We start from the raw sequence: 20,820 nt of genomic DNA, 5'->3' as shown, positions 1-20,820 counted from the left end.
TCTAGTCAGACAAAAAAGGTCTTACTTTAGGCTTTCACGCAGTGGCGTACATGTGTCTTGGCAGGGACTCGGCGTTGGTGAACAGATGTCTCCTCTCAAAATTCAGCAAAGCTAAACCGTTTTAAGGGAAGAAAAAAGGTAAATAAATCTGGTAAATACTTGTTAAATTTGATCAACTTAGCTGGTAAATGTTGTCCCGTAGATACAGACTTTGTGTATTAGTCTGGCTCACAGCAACTGCCTGGAAATGGATTTTGAAGTCAGGGTTGCGGGTGTCTGGTTTGTGGAGGGGTTTTTTTGTTGCGTGTTGTTTAGGCTTGATTTTGGTTTTTTAAGTGCGGTATATCATGCTCTAACTGCTAGCTGATGTGTCTCATCTGTAAAGGCAGCATCTCCAGCTGCTGGGGGCTGCTTTTTCTGCTTCGCTGTTTTTGTTTTTTTTCTTCCCAATGCACAAGTCTGAATTCACTGAGTGTGGTACCAATTCTGTAAGAGACACCACCTCTCGGCAAGCTTTAAATACTGTGTATACAACACAATTCCAGTATTTTTATGTAAATTCTCACACGTGCCATTTTCAGGAAGAATTCTTCTACTAGAGCTTGTTCAAAATTATGCTTCAGTTTACCTTGGTACTGAGGAAGAACTATTTAAAATTTGCGGGTTTTTTTCAGGTAGAGGAGAATGTATCAGTAATGGGCTTCACTAAGCATCAGCTTGGTTTCATGTAATGTGTTCTCAGTTTAAGTATTCAGCTGCATCTGCATCTCGTAGGGCCTGTAACTCACGGCTGCTGAAACTTGAATTTTCTACTAAACGCTGTATTGTTTATAGCATGTGATGATTCTACAAAGATAGGTGTAGTGCCTCTTGTCAGCCGCCTAGAAGCAGACCTTACAACCTAAAGTAAGGTAAAAGCTGAATGTTAGAATTTGTATTTAGCTTCACACAGACAGAACCATAACTGAACTGCTTTTCCCTAAAAACCACCAAAAACCAAACCAGCCAACAGAGTACTATATACAAGTACCCCTGCAAAACAGTTGTCCAAATAATCTGCTTCGAAGAGCAAACCTCGCTGCTTCTCCCTTTGTATATGGCATTATGCAACTCCCTTCAGAAACAGCAACTGAAACAAAAGTGGGCTTGTTTACAGGTGGGTTGATGTAGTTTGGAAATGCTGTGTGGAACCTACAGCACATATACTGATTAGTATACCCCTGTTGGAAATAACGAGTAAAGCTGTCCACAGCTTGTAGCCCTTACAGAAGCTTGATTTTACTGCTTTTGAAATAGGAAATTATGAAAATTCTTCCACGTACTTTTCCCAATACACTTGTGGCACAGGAAGTAGCACGGCATATGTTCTGCCATTAACAAGCCAACACAGCATTGTGTAGAATAAGTAGCCCACCCTTGCTTAATCTATTTAAATGAGTGATTTTCACAACCGGTTTATTGCAGGCATTCCCTAATTTGTCCTTTCATAAGAACTCGAATCAGTGAAGTTCTTTTAAAGATCTTGTTCTTTTTGAGCATTCCAGTGTTTTAACAGACGAGTGTGGCAGTTCAGCTCCAGCAACAGCAGAACCAGCGCAGGCCTGAGCATTCAGCTCCTCCACTAAGGCGACTTTACCCTGCTTCCTCTGTGTGGAGCTCAACATTATCGCAGCCTTGCTAAGAAGGTAGAAAGAAGTTAAAAAAAAACTTTATTGGTGATCATAAAAGTGCTATAGAGCTCCCAGATACCAGCAACTACACCTCTGACGCGTCAAATTAACAGCCCTAATTATTTTAGCTAAAAACAGCCCACATCATCTTCCTGCTACAGCAGCTCTCAAAGATTCTCATCATCTTCACCAGAGAGAACTGGTGTGATATTCACTTTAAGTCTTACAAGAAACTACTTTTGCCATACTGAAAGGAAGCCATCTGAAGTCTTGATTTCAGTCTGTCTGCTTCTAGTTCTTGAAAAAAGGTGTCGTCATCACTTTGCATTATTGCTGCTTGCAGTTGCTGTATTTCCTTTTCCATCCTTGATCTCAGTTCTCTTTTTGTTTTCTGCAGCATCTGAAGAAAATAGAGATGTTAACCACAGCATGTAAAAACAAAAGGCATAGATACAAAATTAAAAATCCTTACTTGTGCTTGTGCTTTCTCTCTGGTTTGGATTTCTTGGCGTTCCTGAGATAAAGCTTCTGCTAGCATGGAAAACTAAGCACAACACAGGTTTGAGTGGAACCAGTTACAGAAAGGGAAGATTTCTAGTGTGAAAAATGCTGGCTGCCTTTGATGCAGATTAAACTTTACCTGATCTTTGTAATAGTTCTCCATAGACTCCAGTTCATTTTGATGCTCTCTCCTTTGCTCAGCACGCTTCTCTTGAGCGTATGATCTCAGGTCCATCAGTCTTTGCTTCTGGATTTCTAAGCCTTCTTCAAATAAGTTTTTAAATATCTGCCAGCAATTAAAAAAAAAAAACCAACCCTGAAACTTTCAAGTATACATTTACGTTTCTCAGCTGTTCCATTTCCTGACAGAATGGTGATCACATGAAGATAGGTCCTTGCCCATGCCAAAAACACACCGTTATCTATCTAGTGATGGTGGCACAGATGCAGCCGAGCTCTATTTGTATTACTCATCGAGCAGAAATTCTGATCAAGGATTTATTATGTCAGTTTAGTCATATGACTAAAAAGGGGGCTAGAACAACAACAAATGTATATTACATTTTTTAAATCACTTCAGACAAGCTGACAGTGCAAGCCGGGGTCTTTGAACACGCACTGTGATGTACAGCCCACCCTGCATTCTGCTGTCTTAACTTCAGGACCTTCATTTCCAGCAGCAGGAAATCCAGCCTGTGCTCAGGCTTTCCATTTATACAAAAGAACGCTTTACCAGCTACAGTGCAGCTTAAGGCAAACAGTTCCCAAATCACTAGTAGTGGATTATGCACTGAACTGCAGGCTTTTATTTTAAAAGGTGAGAATTGTGTATCTGCTCTTGCAAAGTGTAATAACTCTACTTGCTTGTCTTAGCTCTGATGTCCAGCCCTAATTGGAGATCATATCTGTCGAAAAGTTCACTTTGTTTAACAAATACAACTGAGTAACAAAGCTCTCTTTTTGATCAAGTTTCCTTAACTGAAGATCTCGATTGTTTTCTTTGGATAGTAACTATAGGAACAAGTTCTTAATCCTACTGTTTCTGAAAACTCATTTCCCCAATTTCTCATGTTACCAGCCCGGTTTTTCCATACTGATAATTCACCCTTTCTCTTCTTCCCTTAACCCAATAAAGCATCCTTTCTTGTTTTACAGTCATTTGCCCTAAACCGTAGCAGTGTTTCCAAAGAAGGAACCTTTTCCTCTGTGGCTTTGACTGACCAGCCAGTTCATCCTGGCTTCTGTGCTCGGTCCACTTAACTTGCTCTCTGTCTGCTTGTACCACTATTTGAACTACCCAGCTGTGGGTCCTCAGCGCTGGGGTCCACACAAGAAAGAATTCCGTACTTGCAGAGCAAGACGTTATGTATTTACCCTTTCTTCCCGTGTCCTAGCCCGCATCATCTTGGCACGCAACTGAACCCGGTAATCTTCATAGTATTTCCTGGCTCGAGCAACTTGCTGGCGTTTCTCTCTCACTTTACTCTGAGCCCATTTCTGGCGGCAGATGCGTTGCTTGAATTCTTGCTAAATGGAGAACAGTAGCTGTAAGACCACCGAGCTTCCAATAGACACTGCTGCAGGCAAAGCTTTGTTAATGATCGCTAAATAAAGAGGGTCCTTTACTGAGGACCTTCTCCCTCCCCCAGCGTTACACTGCATCTATGGTTTAAAGCTGTAGTTGCCACTAATTTAGCAAGAGGTGCCATCAAGAGCACTATGTAATTAAGGAGTCAGTATTGCCATGGTAGCTGGTGTTTTTACCAGCAACACCAGGAGCCTGAAGTTTCTCCTTGCATGTTCTTAGAATTTGTTTGCACTTCTGAAGCTACAGTGCAGTCTAAGAATAATATTCCATTCCCATGACCTCAGCAGCCACACAGCAAACAGATGACATGGCATTGGAGACCACAGCTACTCAAAAGGCATAAAACTGTCACAAGATAAAAAGCCACTTTCATGGACCAGGGAGTATGTGTTCTAGCTGGCTCAACATGAACTGTTTGTATTATGTAACAAATATCCTTCAAAGAACATACCAGTCTCTTGTTGTGGTCTTGATCTTTTTTAATAAGTGCAACGAGGAGCTCGTGCTTCTTCAGGGCTTGTTGAACCTGGAGGTTTAAAGAAAAGCTAATGACTTCCCGCATTCTGCAGGGCAGGCAGTTGTGTGTAGGAGTTTTAAACATTGCTCCTCCGCTATGTTTTGGTTATGTTGAGAGTTACCATGCATAAGTTAATCAACTTTTGTATCTTATAATTAACTTTTAAGTAGCACTTGAAACTACAAACTGCTTTTTAACGAAAGAGTAGCAATGCTAGGCAGTACTAGATAAACGAGTTTAAAAAATGAACATGATGTTTGCGTGGCTGATGAAAAGCTGAACCCACGTGCCTAGATACGTACGTCCCCATTTAACCAACCATGCTCAGATACCGCCTGTCCTTTCATATTGTGCTTTGGATGTGCACATACCCTACCTGTGCTGTGTATGAGGAACCAAGATGACCTCATTATTATTTTATTATACAATACAAGCCAATGCCTGCTAGCTGTCCTGTCAGAGGTACTGCTATCCCTGATGCTACTTTGAAGGTAAGAATAAGAATGCTTACTTCATTTTGGAGGTGTGATCTAGTTCTGCCAGAAGCTGCCTTAAGTTGTTCAGTATGTGCAAGCTGCCGCTGCCACATTTTATTCATTGTATGGTGGGAAATATGCAGGTGGGGAAACTCTTCCAGTAGCTGAAATAGGAGGCCGTCATCTCTTACTTTCACTACAAGGTAAAGACAGATGTGAGCAATAAATTCTGGAGAATACATTTAGTGGTAAATTCTTCCAGACAATGTCAACCTAAGTTATGAAATATTTTAGATGAAGACTATCTAAAACTACCATGCTTTTGTTATGATGTCAAGATAAACCCAGCAGGATGTAACATCGCTCTGTCAGTATGGCAGCAGAGAAAGTAATCCCAAGGTTTTCTTGGCGTGATTTTCATTTTTTTCTGCTGAAGAATTGCTTTTATCGCTCTGGCATTGTTTTCCTACCAGCACCACATCTAGTTTAAGACAGGTGTCCCCTTCCTTCGTCATATGGTTCTCACCATCCCTAACCCACGATTTCTTTGTCTGTCTCTTTCCATCACTGGTTGCAGCATCTTAAACCAATGCTAATACAGCAGTAGTAATGACAGGTCCAGGTCGAGTAAACAAGTGTAAAACTAACTGATTTGCAGCCAGCTCACTCCCATTACATCTTTGATCCTTCTGGAAGGAAGATGATGGGGAGGTGAAACAAATGGGTGTTAACCAAGTATATGCCCTTTAAACACTGGGGAAAAAAAATAAGGCGGTGTACCTGAGCAACGTTCAGATATTCAGGGGATTATACCAGCATCTTTTAAATAATCGTGCACCATGCCATTTACCAGAGCTGAGCCTGTGATTTGTATGTTGGTTGTTCTTGGAAGCATCACTTGCCCAGCAAAACCAGTGGCAGCATTAACACCACAATGGCAGGGTCTTGAGAGGAGGATGGTTGCAACTGACAGATTCAACAACTGTATGTGGCTCAGCACCAGCCCACTTAAGCTAAAGACCCAAATTTAAATCTGATACATGCTCAGAAAAAGCAAAAAAAGAAAAAGAGAAAAGGGGGAAAAAACCCAAACCAAAAATGACTGAGCTCAGACTATAGCAGAGCAAGCACAGGAGTAGCAGTAATGGAAACAAGCCTTGAAAATAGTCCAAGGGATTTTAAGGAAGTAGCAAATAGGTCACAGTTGTGATTGTGCATTGGTGGTTTACATTTACTTAAAACATTATATTCCCTAACAAAAATCCAGACATATAGAGGTCATAAGAAGGGGAAAATGCTACAGCTGACTGGTATATGTTGGATTGATGCCTTTATTCTTGGAGTTCAACACATGCTTTCAAAAGATGCCAGTTTTCCACCAAGTATAGTTTTGCAGTTCTTACTTGGAGCTGCTTTCTTTGGCTTCACAGTCCCTCGTTTTGGAATCCACTGGCTGTATTTGGGATTCCGAGGTGTGGTTTTTCTAGAATAAACTTTCACTGGCTGAGGCATTTTTGGAGGTTCTTTAAAGATGTTTTCTTTGTATTCTTGTTCCTTAGGAGCAGATGTAAAACAGATGGAGAACAGGTATGAGAAGGGAAAGACTGACAGATCACGTAGTTTGGCTATCAGAACTTAAATGTCTTTGAAACTTTAGAATGAGAATTTGGACATACTGCATTGGATTCTCTAGAAGGCCAGAATTTACCAAATGCAGGTCAGGGTTCAAACAGAGGTTAAATCTCACTATTGCATAATGGCAGCTCTTTTGTAGCATGTAACGCTACTGCAGCAGCCTATGGACTGCTTCTGCAGAGGCGGGGAAGGGTCCAGGGCAGCCTGTATTGTGATGACATTGGTATGACAGAGCTTTTCAGCTTAGGTTCTTTGCTGTTCCAGTAGTATGTAAGAAAAATAGCAAAACCCCCTTTGCCACATGTATAACATTAGAGAGTCACTCTTGCACAAACCCAGCTATCAAGAGTAGACTATGACAATATTAAGCAGGCTGCTTGCAGTGTACGGCGGTTCCAACTTCATTAAGGTAGCTGTTGGGCTGCGTGTGTGAAGTGCCTGTCAGTGGAGAAATTTCAGCCAGTCTCTGGAAGCTATCTGCTTGCTCACTTGGCTTTAATTCTTTAAATCTGAGTGTCTTGAAGTTAACACTTCATGTGAAAAGTAGGGTGGTTGTTGCCCGTAAGAACAGGTATTATTCATCATACGTAAAAAGTGCTGATATTTCTAAAACTCCTTGTCTCTTGGTTCTACCTATCTCAGGAAAAGCTGTCCAGTTCACTGCTAAAGCAGCACATGGTGCTGTAACTATGACGTTGGAAGTCAAGGAGGTTTTGTACCCAAAAGACATCCTCAGTGTCTGGACAGATCATGTAAACAAATTTAAAAAAACAACCAGTCAAAACACAACCAACAATCACCTCGGTGCATCATACCGTTTTCTTGGTAACTTCTCTGAGCTTGCTGAGTCTGAGCCTCTCCCTAGCTTCATAAATTCGTAGTTCATCTTCGTAAGCTTTAGTGACCATCTAGAAAATAAAAGTAAGAGGACTTTTCAGAGAAAATAATCAGCCTGTACAACCACCTCATTAACTTGTTTGGTGTGTGGGTCAAAGTAGCTTCTTCCACTTTGAACTCTCCTTTTTGTGAAATTTGGGGGTTAAGTCTTTTCCTCAGCAGTCTACAGATACAACAGTACACCACTATTAGAGTAGGCCAGATGCCCACAGTAAGTAAGAGCCTTTAGTTTTAATGCTGTTAGTAAGAATGACCAAGAGGTCTCTAACTTAGAAATTACCTTTGTTTTTCTTGTTCTTTCATCCCTTTCTTTTTGCAGCTGGCTGTGTATTTTCTTTATTTGGCCTGTTCTGTTACTACAAAGTTTATCTTCCAACTCTAAAGACAGTTGATGCTGAGATGAGGGGGAGGATGGAGAAAGGGATCGTGGCCTGCTGGGGTACCTTAGACGTGATGTGTCTGTAAGGAAAGGCGATTCACTGAGTATCTAACTTGAAAGAAACAAATCCTCCAGCCAAACGTAAGGGGAAAAAAGCATACACCCCCTGCAAAACCTATAGAGTCAAACCTTCCCAAGGCATAAGAGTCAGCAAGTTTAGCACAAATTAAGTGATAAAATGTGAAAAGCCTTTGCCTTTAGAACTATCCCTGGCCTGAATCACAAATGTTTGGCCTTGTATAACAGCAAGGAGATATTAAAGATGGGAAAGAAAAAAGCAACAAATACAACTGAAAGTAGCTCAAGATGAGAGACTGTCTATACACCGGGTCACACACAGCTCCGTCTTGCAATATAATGATGTGGATTAGATCAAGCTATATGACAGTTTTATAGCCTGGTGTACATACAGGGTGGTTATTTAATCATATTGCCACCAACACACGTATACATGCTACGCTGGGCACAGCAGAACCTGCAGTGTATTGTGAATAGGCTCTGATTCCAGAATCACAGTCCCGTCAGTGAGCGTGTTCTGGCCCTCCCCCCACGTTCTGTACACGTCCTACCGCAGCTGTGTTTGCCTTGTATTTTTAGTGAACCTTGTATTTTTAGTGAAGTTTAACCATAGCTATTTAAGCGTTAAATGGGAACTTAACTGCAATTCTGCTACTGTTGCTCAGGTTTGGATCTAAACCAAGATAAAAGTGAACAATACAAAACTTACACTGAACCACTTACAGTGTGAGTTACTGTCAGCTTTACATGAGAAGTTGTTTTTTATATGTATTCCTTTCCATCCTAATACTGAACTGGCATACGAATTGTTACCTCGTTCAGCTTTCCTTTGGCGATAATCCATGACACTGTCGCTGTGCTGAGACAGGTTGTCTTCATTTGTCAAGTCCTCTTCTCTGGTGTGCCCACCCAAAGCTTGCTTTAGCATCTGTTGGATGAGGGGGTTGTGTCAGGTTCACTAGTTCAAAATTTAGAACTGTCTAAAGTCAGGTGTTAGTTGCAGATTTCTTTTTCATCAACATCAAATTTATATTTGTGTTCTCTCCACTATCATTACTAAGACTAGATTGTTCAAATACAACGATGAATACATTTCACTTACCAAATCTAGTTCGTTTAACCTGTGAGAGAGTTTTTCTGACACTTGATGAAGCTCTTGCTCAGATAGCTTTTCCTTTGTTCTTCTGTGGGAAAGAGACTCTTCAAGTGAATCCATAGTAGAATTTTCGTATCTGCTAAAACAGAACACACACATATTTAATTTCTGTTCTAAAACCTGGAAAATAAGCATTACCTTGTACAATTCCAGTTCACTTCTTGTGTGAGCACATTTTTATAGAATTAAATGGAAGCTGAATGTGTAAACGTCTATAACTATATTTAAGAAAAAGCATGTTTGTCAGGAGAAACAGGAAATCTTTCTGTTAAAATTATTCTTTCACTCTCATGCAGCCCAAGGAGGAAGAGATCTTATTTTAAAAGGGGGAGCTGGGGGCCATGTATATGAAAGTGCTAGCTTGGCTCAGTACCAAAAAACCTGAACTTGCCTTTTCTTTCCAGGCAGATATCTAGATTCAGGTCTTGGAGTTTGTGTTACTTGTTCAGCACTTCGTGAGAATTTTTGATGCAAAGAAGAAGCAGATGTAGAAGTCTCATATACCTGAGGAACCTTGGAAAACAATTAGTAGTAAATTAGATTAATTAAGATCTTCACAGTAAAGTTCAGAAATACTATAGATCACGTGAGTAGAGATATCCTACAACAGATTTTATAGGAGAACCATCTCAAACTATATGATTTTATTTATAAATAAACAGTCATATTTCCAGGTCCTTTACTGAAGGTGGTGTGCTGTAGAGAATGAGATGTTTAAAGAAATAGATTATCAAAAATACAGAAGATCAAGAATCATAGCTAAACCACTGAAGCAGAAGAACAGGGTCTAGTTTAAGTTGTATGGAGTATCCCTACGTACTACCTCTTTAGCCTGGGACTAATGCTTAGTACTGAGAATAAGCTAAACCTCACGGAGTATAGACTAAGCTACAATTCACAGCAAGCTAAAAGAAAAAAAAAAACTATCTCTTTGTGCCATTTAGTTACACTGATTTAGTGCTGCCCGCTAACTTACCTGTTTGAACTGGAGTAATCTGGGTTGCCATGCATATACTTGCAAATACACCAATGGAAAAATGAGTTTTAAACAGAGACAATGTTTTAAACAGACAGGACAGAAAGGCTGTTGAAACTACTGGAACAAATGAAGTCTGTGAGTACCTCTTGTGGTTGCAGAAGGCAAAAAAGTTTTCTAGAGCAAGAAACTTCCTATACAGATACATTTCTACAAGCACAGAATGGCATCTGCTGATCAATTTGTGGGTTTTGCGTTATTCAATTTTTGAAAAGCAAAGGACAATGCAAGGAAATAAAATGAAATAATATAGCCAGGCAGTTCAGTGATGTTTAGGAAGGCAGCGAAATCTGATTTTTACTGGAGTCTGAACAACCCCAGAAAACCAAAGTTCTTACTAATTTAGAATTCTGTTACACCTCAGAGAAAGGACAAGACTGCACTTTTGTGTTTTATACACCTTTGATTAAAACCAAGATAACCAATAACTGGTTGGTTGTGATAAATCAGAACTCTATAGGTACTGGCACTTACACATCTTGAAGCAAACACCTCCCAAAAGAACTGATGTGACTCAGACACCGACTATGTAAAGTTTGTAACAACGTTGCAGCACTGATTGTATATTGAAGAAAGCAAGCCAAAAGCAGGTTAGAAAAAGCCCAGAAGTGCCACAAGGTATCACGAAAATTAAGCAGAAATCCAAAAATATTGACTGAACGTCCACAAATAAGGTAAAGATGCAACATGTACCTTTGCCACACTGTCCTCGGCGGCATTTGATACCACCTCATCTCCCACCGCAGAAGCAAACAGGTAAGTGTTAGGTGATGGCACAGGCTGCACTGCACCTGCTACTGCAGGGAACAAGTTAAAAAAAAAAAAGTGTGATCTGCAGCCTCTGGATCCAAATTTGAAGAGAACAGGATGACAAAGCAACTGTGGTTACACAGTTGTGACATTTGTTTTGGTAATTTTTCAAGTTTTCAATGTGCAGTGTATGGGAGTGCTATGGAAACTAGAAAGGTAAGCAGTGTTTCCCAGGCAACAGAAAATTAGTACTGAAAACTGGCTTCTAAACCTTTTCTACAACAGCAGTTAAGGGCTTATTCCTAGAGTTGAAACTGGCTTGTTTGGACCATCTTTCTCTGCTCAGAATAAGTTCAGCCATGGGAGTTACCTGATAGAAGATACTTCAGTAGTACAGGCCCATCTTAACGGGATTAACTAACAGAGTTGAACTGGGGACACAGATTATTTTTTTCCAGCACAGTAAACAGCTTACAAGTAACCTATTTTTGTTTCTCTATAAAACAGAGATAGAAATACGATCTTGTGGCTTAAAAAATGCACTAGTAGTTTCAAAACCATGTTTCTAGCAGTGCCAATAAAAATAAATGCAACGTTTGACTCTTAAGAGCTACCCTATAGTAAGCGAAATTCTCTCACCAAGGATCTTCCTTGATAGAGGAAGACTACCAGAAACATCTTCAGATTTTTCTTTAACTGACTTTTCAAGCTGAAATAAAAAGCAACACGTTTTCTATAAATTCACAGGAGAGTGTTGAAAGAAAGGTCACACGTTAGGTTTGTCTGCATATGGAAATCGGTGCTGATTTTATAGATAAATACACTATAATTATTTTATTTACAATACTGTAAACTGTGCAGTTACATTGATTATGGAGATGTGTATGTATATGTGTATAAGATAAACACACCCTTCAAATTTACAACCTCTCTGGACTCTGTGAAGAGTGAATCCACAGTCCTAAATTCTTTGAACTGTGAAATCTGACACATTCCAAAGTGTTCTTCAGAGACCATTTACACCATTCTGTAAGTATACTCTAGAAGGTTGTAAAGGGAAAGCAGTATTGATTACTGGGGGGAAAAAAAAAAAAAATTTAAAATAAAAATCAAAGGATAGGTTTTTGCTCACAGTAGGTGTTTTCCCCTCTTGACTGTTTGCCGAAGCTGCTGACTCACTGTCTGAACGGTGATAATTTCTCCATCCAGGATAATAAGGTCTAGCTTCCAAAGGCTGAAATGGTGGTAGCAGAGGAATAGCTTGCTGTAGAGGCTCCCCAAGTTTTGTAGCACTGGCACTCAAACTCTCTTTTTGAGGTTCAGTAGTATGAACAGACTCCAATGACCCTGAAAAGATAAATACCAAAAACTTGGAAGTTTAGAGTGTTATCTGTGAAAGCAAAATGTTTCGGTTTGTATATTGCCCACACATATTAAAGGCAAGTATCTAAATACCTAAATGTTAGCCACCATCTTTGTTGGATTGCATAGAACAGTCCTGTAACATTTTTATGCCTTACAATCTTATTGTTCGGTTTACAGAGGTACATGCTGCAGCCCCTCCCTCCCTCCTTTTCTAGGAGAACCCAGTTTTTCGTGACTGTATGTATGTATGTACATACTGCTTTCATACCGCCCGGGTGCAGCTATGTGCATACACAGTAAAAGCCTTTCGATTTGCTGTTCTTTTCGGCAGAGTCAGTTCAGCTACACGTGCTGGGGAATCCTGTTCATATGCAGGAATTCTAAGCAGCAGCAGAGGCCAGGGACAGTCTGCGAAGATGGCTGCCACCTGTCAGAACGATTCACCCAATACACAATCTAGCCATAACTGTCCTTAAGAACAGGATGAAAGCTCCCTCCAGCACATGGTTTTCAACGCTAGGATCTTCCGCAAGGCCTTTTTACTTTTAGTGTTTTGCTTACTGAACGCCAAAAGGAAAAAAACCTAGCTGCAGCTGAATCCTAGCTAAGCAGAAACACCCCAGATAATGAAGTCTGCATACTCTGGGACACCAATTTCTGAAAAGGATTTATTTATTTCAAATCATGCAGGACTAAGGGTCTCCTGTACACCACTTTAGTCCCCTACACCCCTTTGTTAAAATCAGGTAGATTAGCTATCAGAACTAACACTCACCATCTTCCTTTTCCTTTACAATGTCCCTTTCAGTTTCAGAAAAGTGCCTAGGTAATGCTGCAATAGCCCCTGAGTTTTTAGATTCCTGCACCCCGTTGTCCTCTTCTGCTGGTAAGAATTCAGGAAACTGGAATTCTAGAAGTGGTGTTTGAAAAAGATTACATTAGGAACCGTAAAGCATCCTGCTACAAACTGTTTTAGATGGACAACTTTCATGTCTGGTATGTTAATAACTTGGTGTTAGCAATCCGTACTATGATCAAAATAAGTCCGTTAAATTCTTACTTGTAATTCTATTCAATGAAAATGTCATAATTCATAATAGTTATTTATGCCTCTAATTGGAAAGACTAATCACCAATGAGAATAAGAATATTCTTATAGGAAATAGGAATGGACTCCATTTAAGTAGTATGCACATTACTTGTTCCAGAGCCACCCGTAACGTTTAAGTGGCCCACACTCCTAACAAGTCTTTAAGAATGAACTTGCTCGTCCTTTTACAGTCTTAAGTAATACGTTTTACACTGGGGTAAGTGAAATACATTAAAAGCTTCCAAATTCTCTTATGCTAACTGACCAAAATAAAACGCTTTCCTAGGGAGAACTGAATTAGAACCTGAACAGCAAACCTTTGAATAAAGTCATGAAAAACTGCAGTACTTCAAGAAGAAATACTTAAAGAAAAACTGGAATACTTTGAGAAGAGATCTTCATCAAGATCAGCTACAGGTACATTTGCTTATTGTGGGCTGTGTTTTTTGGGGTGTGTAAGGTTTTTTGTAAAGTAAGAGTTTAAGACCAAGTATTTGCCTGAATGAAGTAACTTTAAAAAAGAAACAACAACAAAAAAGCCTAGAAACGTTATTACAGAGTAATCTTAAAAGTTTTTTTCACCCAAACTCACCTTCCTTTCTCTTGGAAAATGAATGAGCAGTATCTCCAAGTCTAATTAATTCACTGGTAGATTCTGATCCATCTGTATCACAAGATGGAACAAAAAATTCTGACTGGGACCTAAGAGGAACATAAAGCCACGAAATAAATATTTAAGTGTCCTGGCCCCTTCGGCCCGCAAGATGGGGCTGCAGAAGAACGGCAGCTCCGCCTGCTCCAGGCAGCTGGCTGTTACAGGGCAGGGCAGAGGGGACCAGCTTCTACAGAACAAACCAAGACAGAAGTCGTGATGCTAAGCCAAATGCAGTTTAACGAAAATTCAGTAATCTAAAACTGAGACCAAGTTTTCAACTTGTTTCATTCCACATGTGAAGTAAACTTAAGGGAAACAAAATGCTGTCAGCAATCTTCAAAGAAGTTCTGGATCTAATTTTAGCCCTCTCGCTGCCCAACTAAAGGAGAAAGTTACCTCACATTCCATTTGACATACGTCATCAGTACGTTTCCTACTGGCATACTATTAAAAACCTGCCAGTTTCTCTACAGATACACAAAAATATAGAAAAGATAGTAAAGATAGTCAATCACTATATCAATGCAAATGTTCAGAATTGTTCTTACCCTTCAACTGATGAGAATATTGAGGGTTGCATAAGTGGATCAGTGTTGCTTTCTGGCTGCTCTTGAGATGCAATTTGAATTTCATTATTGGACAGCACATTTGCCTCATCTGTTAGTAATCAAGAGGCAGTTATTTTCAGGAAAATTACTTCTACCTATTAACTAACAGGTATTATTGCCACTATCATCAAAACAGTGTAAGCATAATAAAACAATGATGATATCTAAAACGGTGACATGTAATGCCCCGCTTCAGCAGGGGGGGACGTGGGGGGCAACTGTTACAGTAAGTTTTGCCAAGTGATAAAACTATGATATACCCTATCATTTCAATTCTAAATAACCCATTCTTCTTCAAAAGAATTAAATTCTGTACTTACAGCTAGAGAATTAGAGCCACTAATACCAGTACAGGCAGTGAAAATTGCTACTATTCTCCTTCTGTCATTCACCGTGACACGAGGCAATTGTCTCAGCCACCAGCTGCTCTCTCCTTTACTCACAGGGTACAACAGCTGGCAATGACAGTTCTTGCCAGCTTTAAGACAGGAAGATCAGTACTCAGTCTGCAGTAATGATGATGCCTCTGGAGGGCTGAGTAGCTTCTCTTCCCCTGTTTAGCATTCTCTTCAAAATAGCCCCTGCTATGGATCTGCTCCCAAGACCCACTTCACAGGAAAGCTTAAGTCATCCCCCTGTTTGCGTCCTAATAAGTAAAAGGGATGTCTGCTCCTCGTTCCAATTAAAGTCAATGTTTCCCTCCCTGAATCCTAACCATGAATCATTCGACTTACAAGCTGAAAAGCAACATACCAAGAGAGGATTAATTGTCTGGAGTAAGTTTCTGTCACAAGAATGAAGCAGAAAACTTATTTTCACCAAAACTTGTTAAAAGGCAAGAACTGGAGAACATTATCTGTCTATTGTATCATTATTGTTTATGAAAGTAAGGAATGTAATCAGTTTGGCTACTGAAATTTCCTCCCCCCATAGTCAGTTTCAGTCTTTCTCCTCTGCATTGTCAAGGTTATAAACAAGGCAAACACACCAAATAATCTTTGCTACATTGGAAACAGCTCGGGTATCTCAAAACAAGGTTTCACGAAGCCTACATCTTCGATGGATGTCATTCCCTGTAGCTGTTACTGAGGAGAACAGCAAAGAAACAATTTTTATCTATTGTGGAAGCCGTTTTCCATCCATGAATACAAAGAACAATGGTCACGAGAACCTAAGCCCTCAGCAAGCTAACTTGATAGCAGACAAACAGAAAAACCAAGCTGTCCATAACAGAGCAGTAGCAGAACATAGTATCTTAAACCAGGGCATCTGTCTACTCACCTCCATTCTGAGAAGAAGATTCACTGACTTCTTCTGTAAGATACTCTAACAAACCATCAAATATTTCGAGGAGGTTTCTGATAGATTCCCTTTCTCCTTTCACAATGTTCTCACCTTAAGAGAAGGTACTGCCACATATTAATAACTAGTACGTCACAGAAGATAAATTTTCAAAAGCACAAGTTTCCTGGAGAAGACTGCTTGGAAATTCTTGTGAAGGTGTCAGCTCAGAAGACAACTGGTCACTCTATGGTTACATACATAAGCTTAAGGCATCTTAAAGGTTTCCTAAAGTTGCATATTTTCAGTTCTACTAAGTTTATTGATGCTGTACCTGCTTCCACACGAAAAAAACCCCACAGAACAGGGCTGTGTTCTGGGATAATTGGTATTTAATATTTTCTTATACATACCAGCTACAGCATGAACCAAGTTGATGGACTGGCAGGCAGGATTACAAACACCAGCCATACTGTACAGGTATTAGAAAGGGCTACTCCATATCAAGCCAGCAGTTTTCATTCTTTGCAGTCTCTGTTATGTGAGACCTTACATACGAATACTCATATTATCTGTGTACAAAGGATAGTCAGCACATGGTTCAAGTCTTTACTCACAAACTTTTTAAAATTCAGTAACAAGTTTGAAATTAAAGGCTCATGTTTTAAAACGCAGTCTCCAAGCTTTAACTGTATACAGAAAAACACTGAGCCAGTAACAGATTTCAGGTAACGCGTTAGCAGATGAGTGAAGTATGATTGATTGTTAACTTTAACATTTCTTACAGGTCTATGTTGTACAAGATGGCTCTTATTTATTCTCTGCATGCTGTTTAAATTTAATAACCTGATGACCAAGGCAAGGGTTCAGTGTTTTGATGACATTCGCTACAGGGAAAAACCTTTCATGTAAGTACAAAAGTATGCTTTATAACATGTGGTTCTTATAAAATGTTCAAATTAAAGCACACAGATCTTCAGCTGGTGTTTTTTCTACATTAAAATGAGTACTTACCAGTGATGTGCGACAAGCTGACCTGCAAATAGTCCAGTGCCAGGGAATCTATTACTGCTTGTACATTATGGGCATCATCCTCTTGGCTTCTAGGAGCAGCTATGAAATCTATTCAAAATAAACAACAGACTTTAGGCTACCTTAATGGATAGCTTATTGCATATGCTTTAACTACTTTAACCTTCACTTACAAGTTAGCATTTTTTTCAATACCTTGTGTACTTGGTGAAAAGCCCCAATATTATATGGTCATATGAAATCTTTTATAAGTACTGAATACAAACATAGAACACCCCCTGGAAGATGTGAGGATTTTATCAGCTGAAGTATTCTATTCAAGAATAGAGACTACTAAGTATTTTTCCTCCTTCACTCCCAGCGCACACATCTAGTTCAGATTGTCAAATTGGAATTGAACCTTTGTATTAAGGTCTCTTCTTTCCCTGTCAGAGACTAGCTGTACTGCAACTTATTCTACTTAATTGGGAGTAACATTATTTTTAGTTCTGGGCTTATATTTAACAGGACTTCTACCTCCAATAGCTCAGCACTATTAAAATCTTCTGCAAGTAGGAGTCTTGACACTTCCCACATGCAATAGTTCACCATAAAGCAAACAAATAATCGTATAGCCGTTGCTTAATTATTGTCACTGAAGTCACATGGAGTTGGATTAAACCAGAGTTAAATCACAGTTTAGCTCTCAACAGACTTTAAGTATTAAGCATTTTATAAGAACATGATTCACTATTAACACTTTTTTAAGATAGATGAGTCAATTCACACCCTTAAAAGGTATCGTGCCTATGGATGGCATTCAAGGCCTAATTTACAATAACAAACTTTTTGCTGTAGCTGTACTAGTGAACTCCCCTCATAGCTGCCATGCATACCAGTCAAAAAAACAACAGCCAATACTACTTGAATCTTTTTAAAGAATGACAGTCTTTTGTGTTTGTCTTTGGAAGGACACAAATACTTTTAAAACCTTACATCTGTAATAAGTTTTGTAAACTTAGTTTGTTCATTACAAAATATGCAGAAACAAACCAACAAAAAACATGTTTAGAAGTTATCGTTCCCACCTGGTACTTTTTCTCCTAAGATCGACTCATAAAGACGAACAAACACATCGGCACCACATTCTGAGAGATGCTTTATGTGCTGGTTTATGTGGCAGCTCCTTAAAAGATCATTGGCAACATCAATCCAATCTATTAAAAAGTAAACCATATTAATGTCAGAACTGAGAGACACAGAAATAAAGACAGGGTTAGTTACAGTAAAAGATGGAATCCGTTCAAGTGTCTTTGACTCCTCCATAGGTGATCAATCCCAGTCATGCTACCCCAATCATCCAAAACACTGAACATGTATGATTTCTGCTCCATGCCCTTTACTTCAGGTAGAATCACAGAATTGTTTAGGTTGGAAAAGACCTTTAAGATCATTGAGTCCAACCATAAACATAACACTGCCAAGTCCCACTAAACCATGTCCATAAGCACCACATCTACACATCTTTTAAATACCCCCAGGGGCAGTGACTCCACCCTTCCAGTGAAGAAATTTTTCCTCATACCCAATCTAAGCCTCCCCTGGTGCAACTTGAGGCCATTTCCTCTCATCCCATCACTTGTTACTTGGGAAGAGAGACTGACACCTCACTACAACCTCCTTTCAGATGGAAACACAGAGTAAGGGATGATACAGCCATGATCTTATTCAAGAACACAGTCCTAGCACAACTGGATTTGAGAGCTGAAGGGTACTAAGTACCACAGGCTAGAGAGATTCTTTTTTTTTCTTCCACATAATTAAAGGCAAATTTTGGTCTGGCTGCACAGCCAGGAATTCCAAACCTTGAAGGACTTAAAGCTTTCATACATCTTTTATGAAGAATCAGAAGCGACATATACTTTTTTGAAAAACATGCTTCTTTTGAAAAACTAGCTTCTCTAATACTCTTAGGCAGTGTCAACACTGCTAATAAAGGTATTCTTCATGGCAGCTAAATTCAAGGGCTAGTTTTATTAGTTTGCTGTTTTGGAGTTACAGGAATATGGCGCTGGTCCCACCAACTTCAAGCTATGTTAAGCACGATGAGATGTGTGTGCATAAAGAGCCTGATTTTTCCAAAACCTTGAGTCCTGCATTCAAAGTGCTTTGAAGTACATGGATGCTTTACAGCCCTCCTTGTCACCCAATTCAAATATCAGCTCGGAAGAACAGATGTCATCTGTTAGTCTGAGATCTCTTCAGGTTGGATTTTCCCACTACATGTTGCTTTTGCAAACAGAACAGTTTTTTAACAAGTATTATCAACAATTTTAAATTACTAGAGAAGGGATAAGTCATCTTTGGAAGGAAAAAAATATACAAACATTATTGCAGAAACCAATTTGTACGCTTTTTCCTCTTCTGTGTGCAGGGAGTATTACTTTTCCATCACTTTTCACTGAGTTCCAGAAATTGCTTAACTTAATACTTTAATAATTTCAAGACGTATGAAAGGTTTAAGTAGCATCGCCTACATTTCATTTCAGGCTGATATGCCTTAGAAAACTTCAGTTAAATATAGAATGGTTTGGGTTGGAGGGGATGTTATAGATGACCTGGTTCCAGCCCCCCTGCGACAGGGACACCTCCCAGTAGCCCAGGTGGCTCCAAGCCCCCTCCAGCCTGGCCTGGGACACTGCCAGGGATGGGGCACCCAGTGTCAGTGTCCTGCTACCCTCCAGCTTTATCAGTTTAAAAGTGTCACCGGAGGGGGGAGGGTAACATAAAGAGCTTAAGCCACAACACAAGAAAAAAAGCTTTAAGGAAAAGCACGTCTGGATAAAGTGAGCTGTGTTAGCAATACGAGCAGCATGCGGGTGGTAAGGTGGAGAGGGAAGAAAACGCAGCTGCACCCTGTCTCCCCCACCCCTGCAGGGCAGAGGGCTGGCTGCTCCTCTGGGGCTGGCACCCACCCCGCCGCAAGGCCCCGCGGGGTGGCAGGGACACGCCATAGCCCAGCCGCAGCGCCGAGCAGGGCACGGCAAGCCTGGGGAGAGGGGCCCAGGGACGGGCGACCTCTTCACTTCACTTCACGGCCCGGCCCCTCACGGCGGCGACCGCCCCTACCTCTCTCCTCAGCGCTGCCCATGGCGCGGTGCCTCACGCACCAACGGACGGCGGACGCGGCCCCCCGGGGAATTTAAACAGCCCCCCCCTCGGCGTCCTCCGCGCTGATTGGGCAGGCTGCGCGGAAGGGGCGGGGTTTCCCCGCGCAGCGCTGCCGTCGCGGGCCGTGGACGGACTGGTCGTCATGGAAACGGTGGGAGGGGGCGCCTGTGCCTGGGGCCACGCCGCAGAGCGGGTCATGCGGCCTCCCCCTCCCGCGCTGCAGTACGCGCCACTGTCACGTGACGGGGGTCGTCCCCCCCCGACCAGCTCCCCTCAGGCGCCCCGGCGGGCCCGGCCGCCGCCCCCTCCCGCTCCCCCGGCCCTGGGGGCGGCTGGCGGTGCAAAATGGCGGCGCGGTGACGTCCCGGGGCTGTGCGGTGGCGGCGTGGTTTGCCCGCGCAGGTTCCGCCTTCGTCGCCCTGAAAGGGAGGCGGGTGCTGGTGGCTGGCCGCGGGCGAGTGGGTGGAGCGGGGGAAAGTTCTAGAACTTGACCTTGCGGGCCGGGCCTGGGCTGTTTGCGGAGGGGCGGGGGCGGTGCTCGCGTTAACGGGGTGGTTATGAGGTGGAGGGGGAGTGTTATGGTGTGAGTGAAGCAAGTTTGCTGGGGAAATGCGGGGTAAATGCGCATTTGGTGCCTGACAGGAATGTTAGAGCCTTTACCAAAAGTAAGATTTAGAAGGTTTAGTCAAGGGAAACTTCCTGTATCGTTAGGTGCTGTACAGGTTTTGTGAGATGTTGGATGGTGAAAGTACGGTCTTCCTTACTGAGCAGCAGTATTCCCTGTTCCTTAGGAGTTCTGGCGTTGCCATGTTGCATCAAGACATGCAAAAGTGGAAATAATGGTGCCCCTTACCCTTCAGCTCCTGGAGCATGGTAGAAGCAGCTGAGATCCCAGTTGTGGCTGTAAGAATGACTGGCAGCAAGTAAACATCAGTGACCTTAGCACTAACAGCCTA

General features: G+C 41.2%; 1 protein-coding gene across 5 annotated transcripts; it reads right to left on the bottom strand.

The window, feature by feature from the left end:
• Positions 1–1,438: 1,438 nt before the first annotated feature.
• On the bottom strand, positions 1,439–20,233 carry CEP95 (centrosomal protein 95). Of its 5 annotated transcripts, none has more exons than XM_027786919.2 (22): positions 19,823–20,233; positions 17,782–17,910; positions 16,697–16,804; positions 15,683–15,796; positions 14,342–14,450; positions 13,731–13,840; positions 12,824–12,958; positions 11,816–12,030; positions 11,323–11,392; positions 10,627–10,727; positions 9,289–9,410; positions 8,844–8,976; positions 8,555–8,669; positions 7,565–7,743; positions 7,203–7,295; positions 6,156–6,306; positions 4,788–4,948; positions 4,211–4,285; positions 3,546–3,698; positions 2,311–2,457; positions 2,143–2,214; positions 1,439–2,070 (listed from the first exon to the last, which is right to left on the bottom strand). In XM_027786919.2, exons 1-22 carry the CDS (start codon positions 19,842–19,844, stop codon positions 1,894–1,896), a joined length of 2,691 nt encoding a protein of 896 aa, XP_027642720.2. In that variant the 5' UTR covers positions 19,845–20,233; the 3' UTR covers positions 1,439–1,893. The 5 variants fall into 5 exon arrangements, with proteins under 5 accessions (XP_027642720.2, XP_027642718.2, XP_027642719.2 ...); XM_027786917.2 differs by having other exon boundaries at positions 10,627–10,730; positions 19,823–20,232; XM_027786918.2 differs by having other exon boundaries at positions 8,844–8,973; positions 10,627–10,730; positions 19,823–20,231.
• Between the last annotated feature and the right edge of the window lie 587 nt (positions 20,234–20,820).

This window comes from Falco peregrinus, chromosome 2 (genome assembly GCF_023634155.1).
Source record: "Falco peregrinus isolate bFalPer1 chromosome 2, bFalPer1.pri, whole genome shotgun sequence".
In the NCBI taxonomy this organism is placed as follows: domain Eukaryota; kingdom Metazoa; phylum Chordata; class Aves; order Falconiformes; family Falconidae; genus Falco; species Falco peregrinus.
Note: the sequence above shows the minus strand (reverse complement) of the source record. Positions and strands in the feature narration are given on the sequence as shown.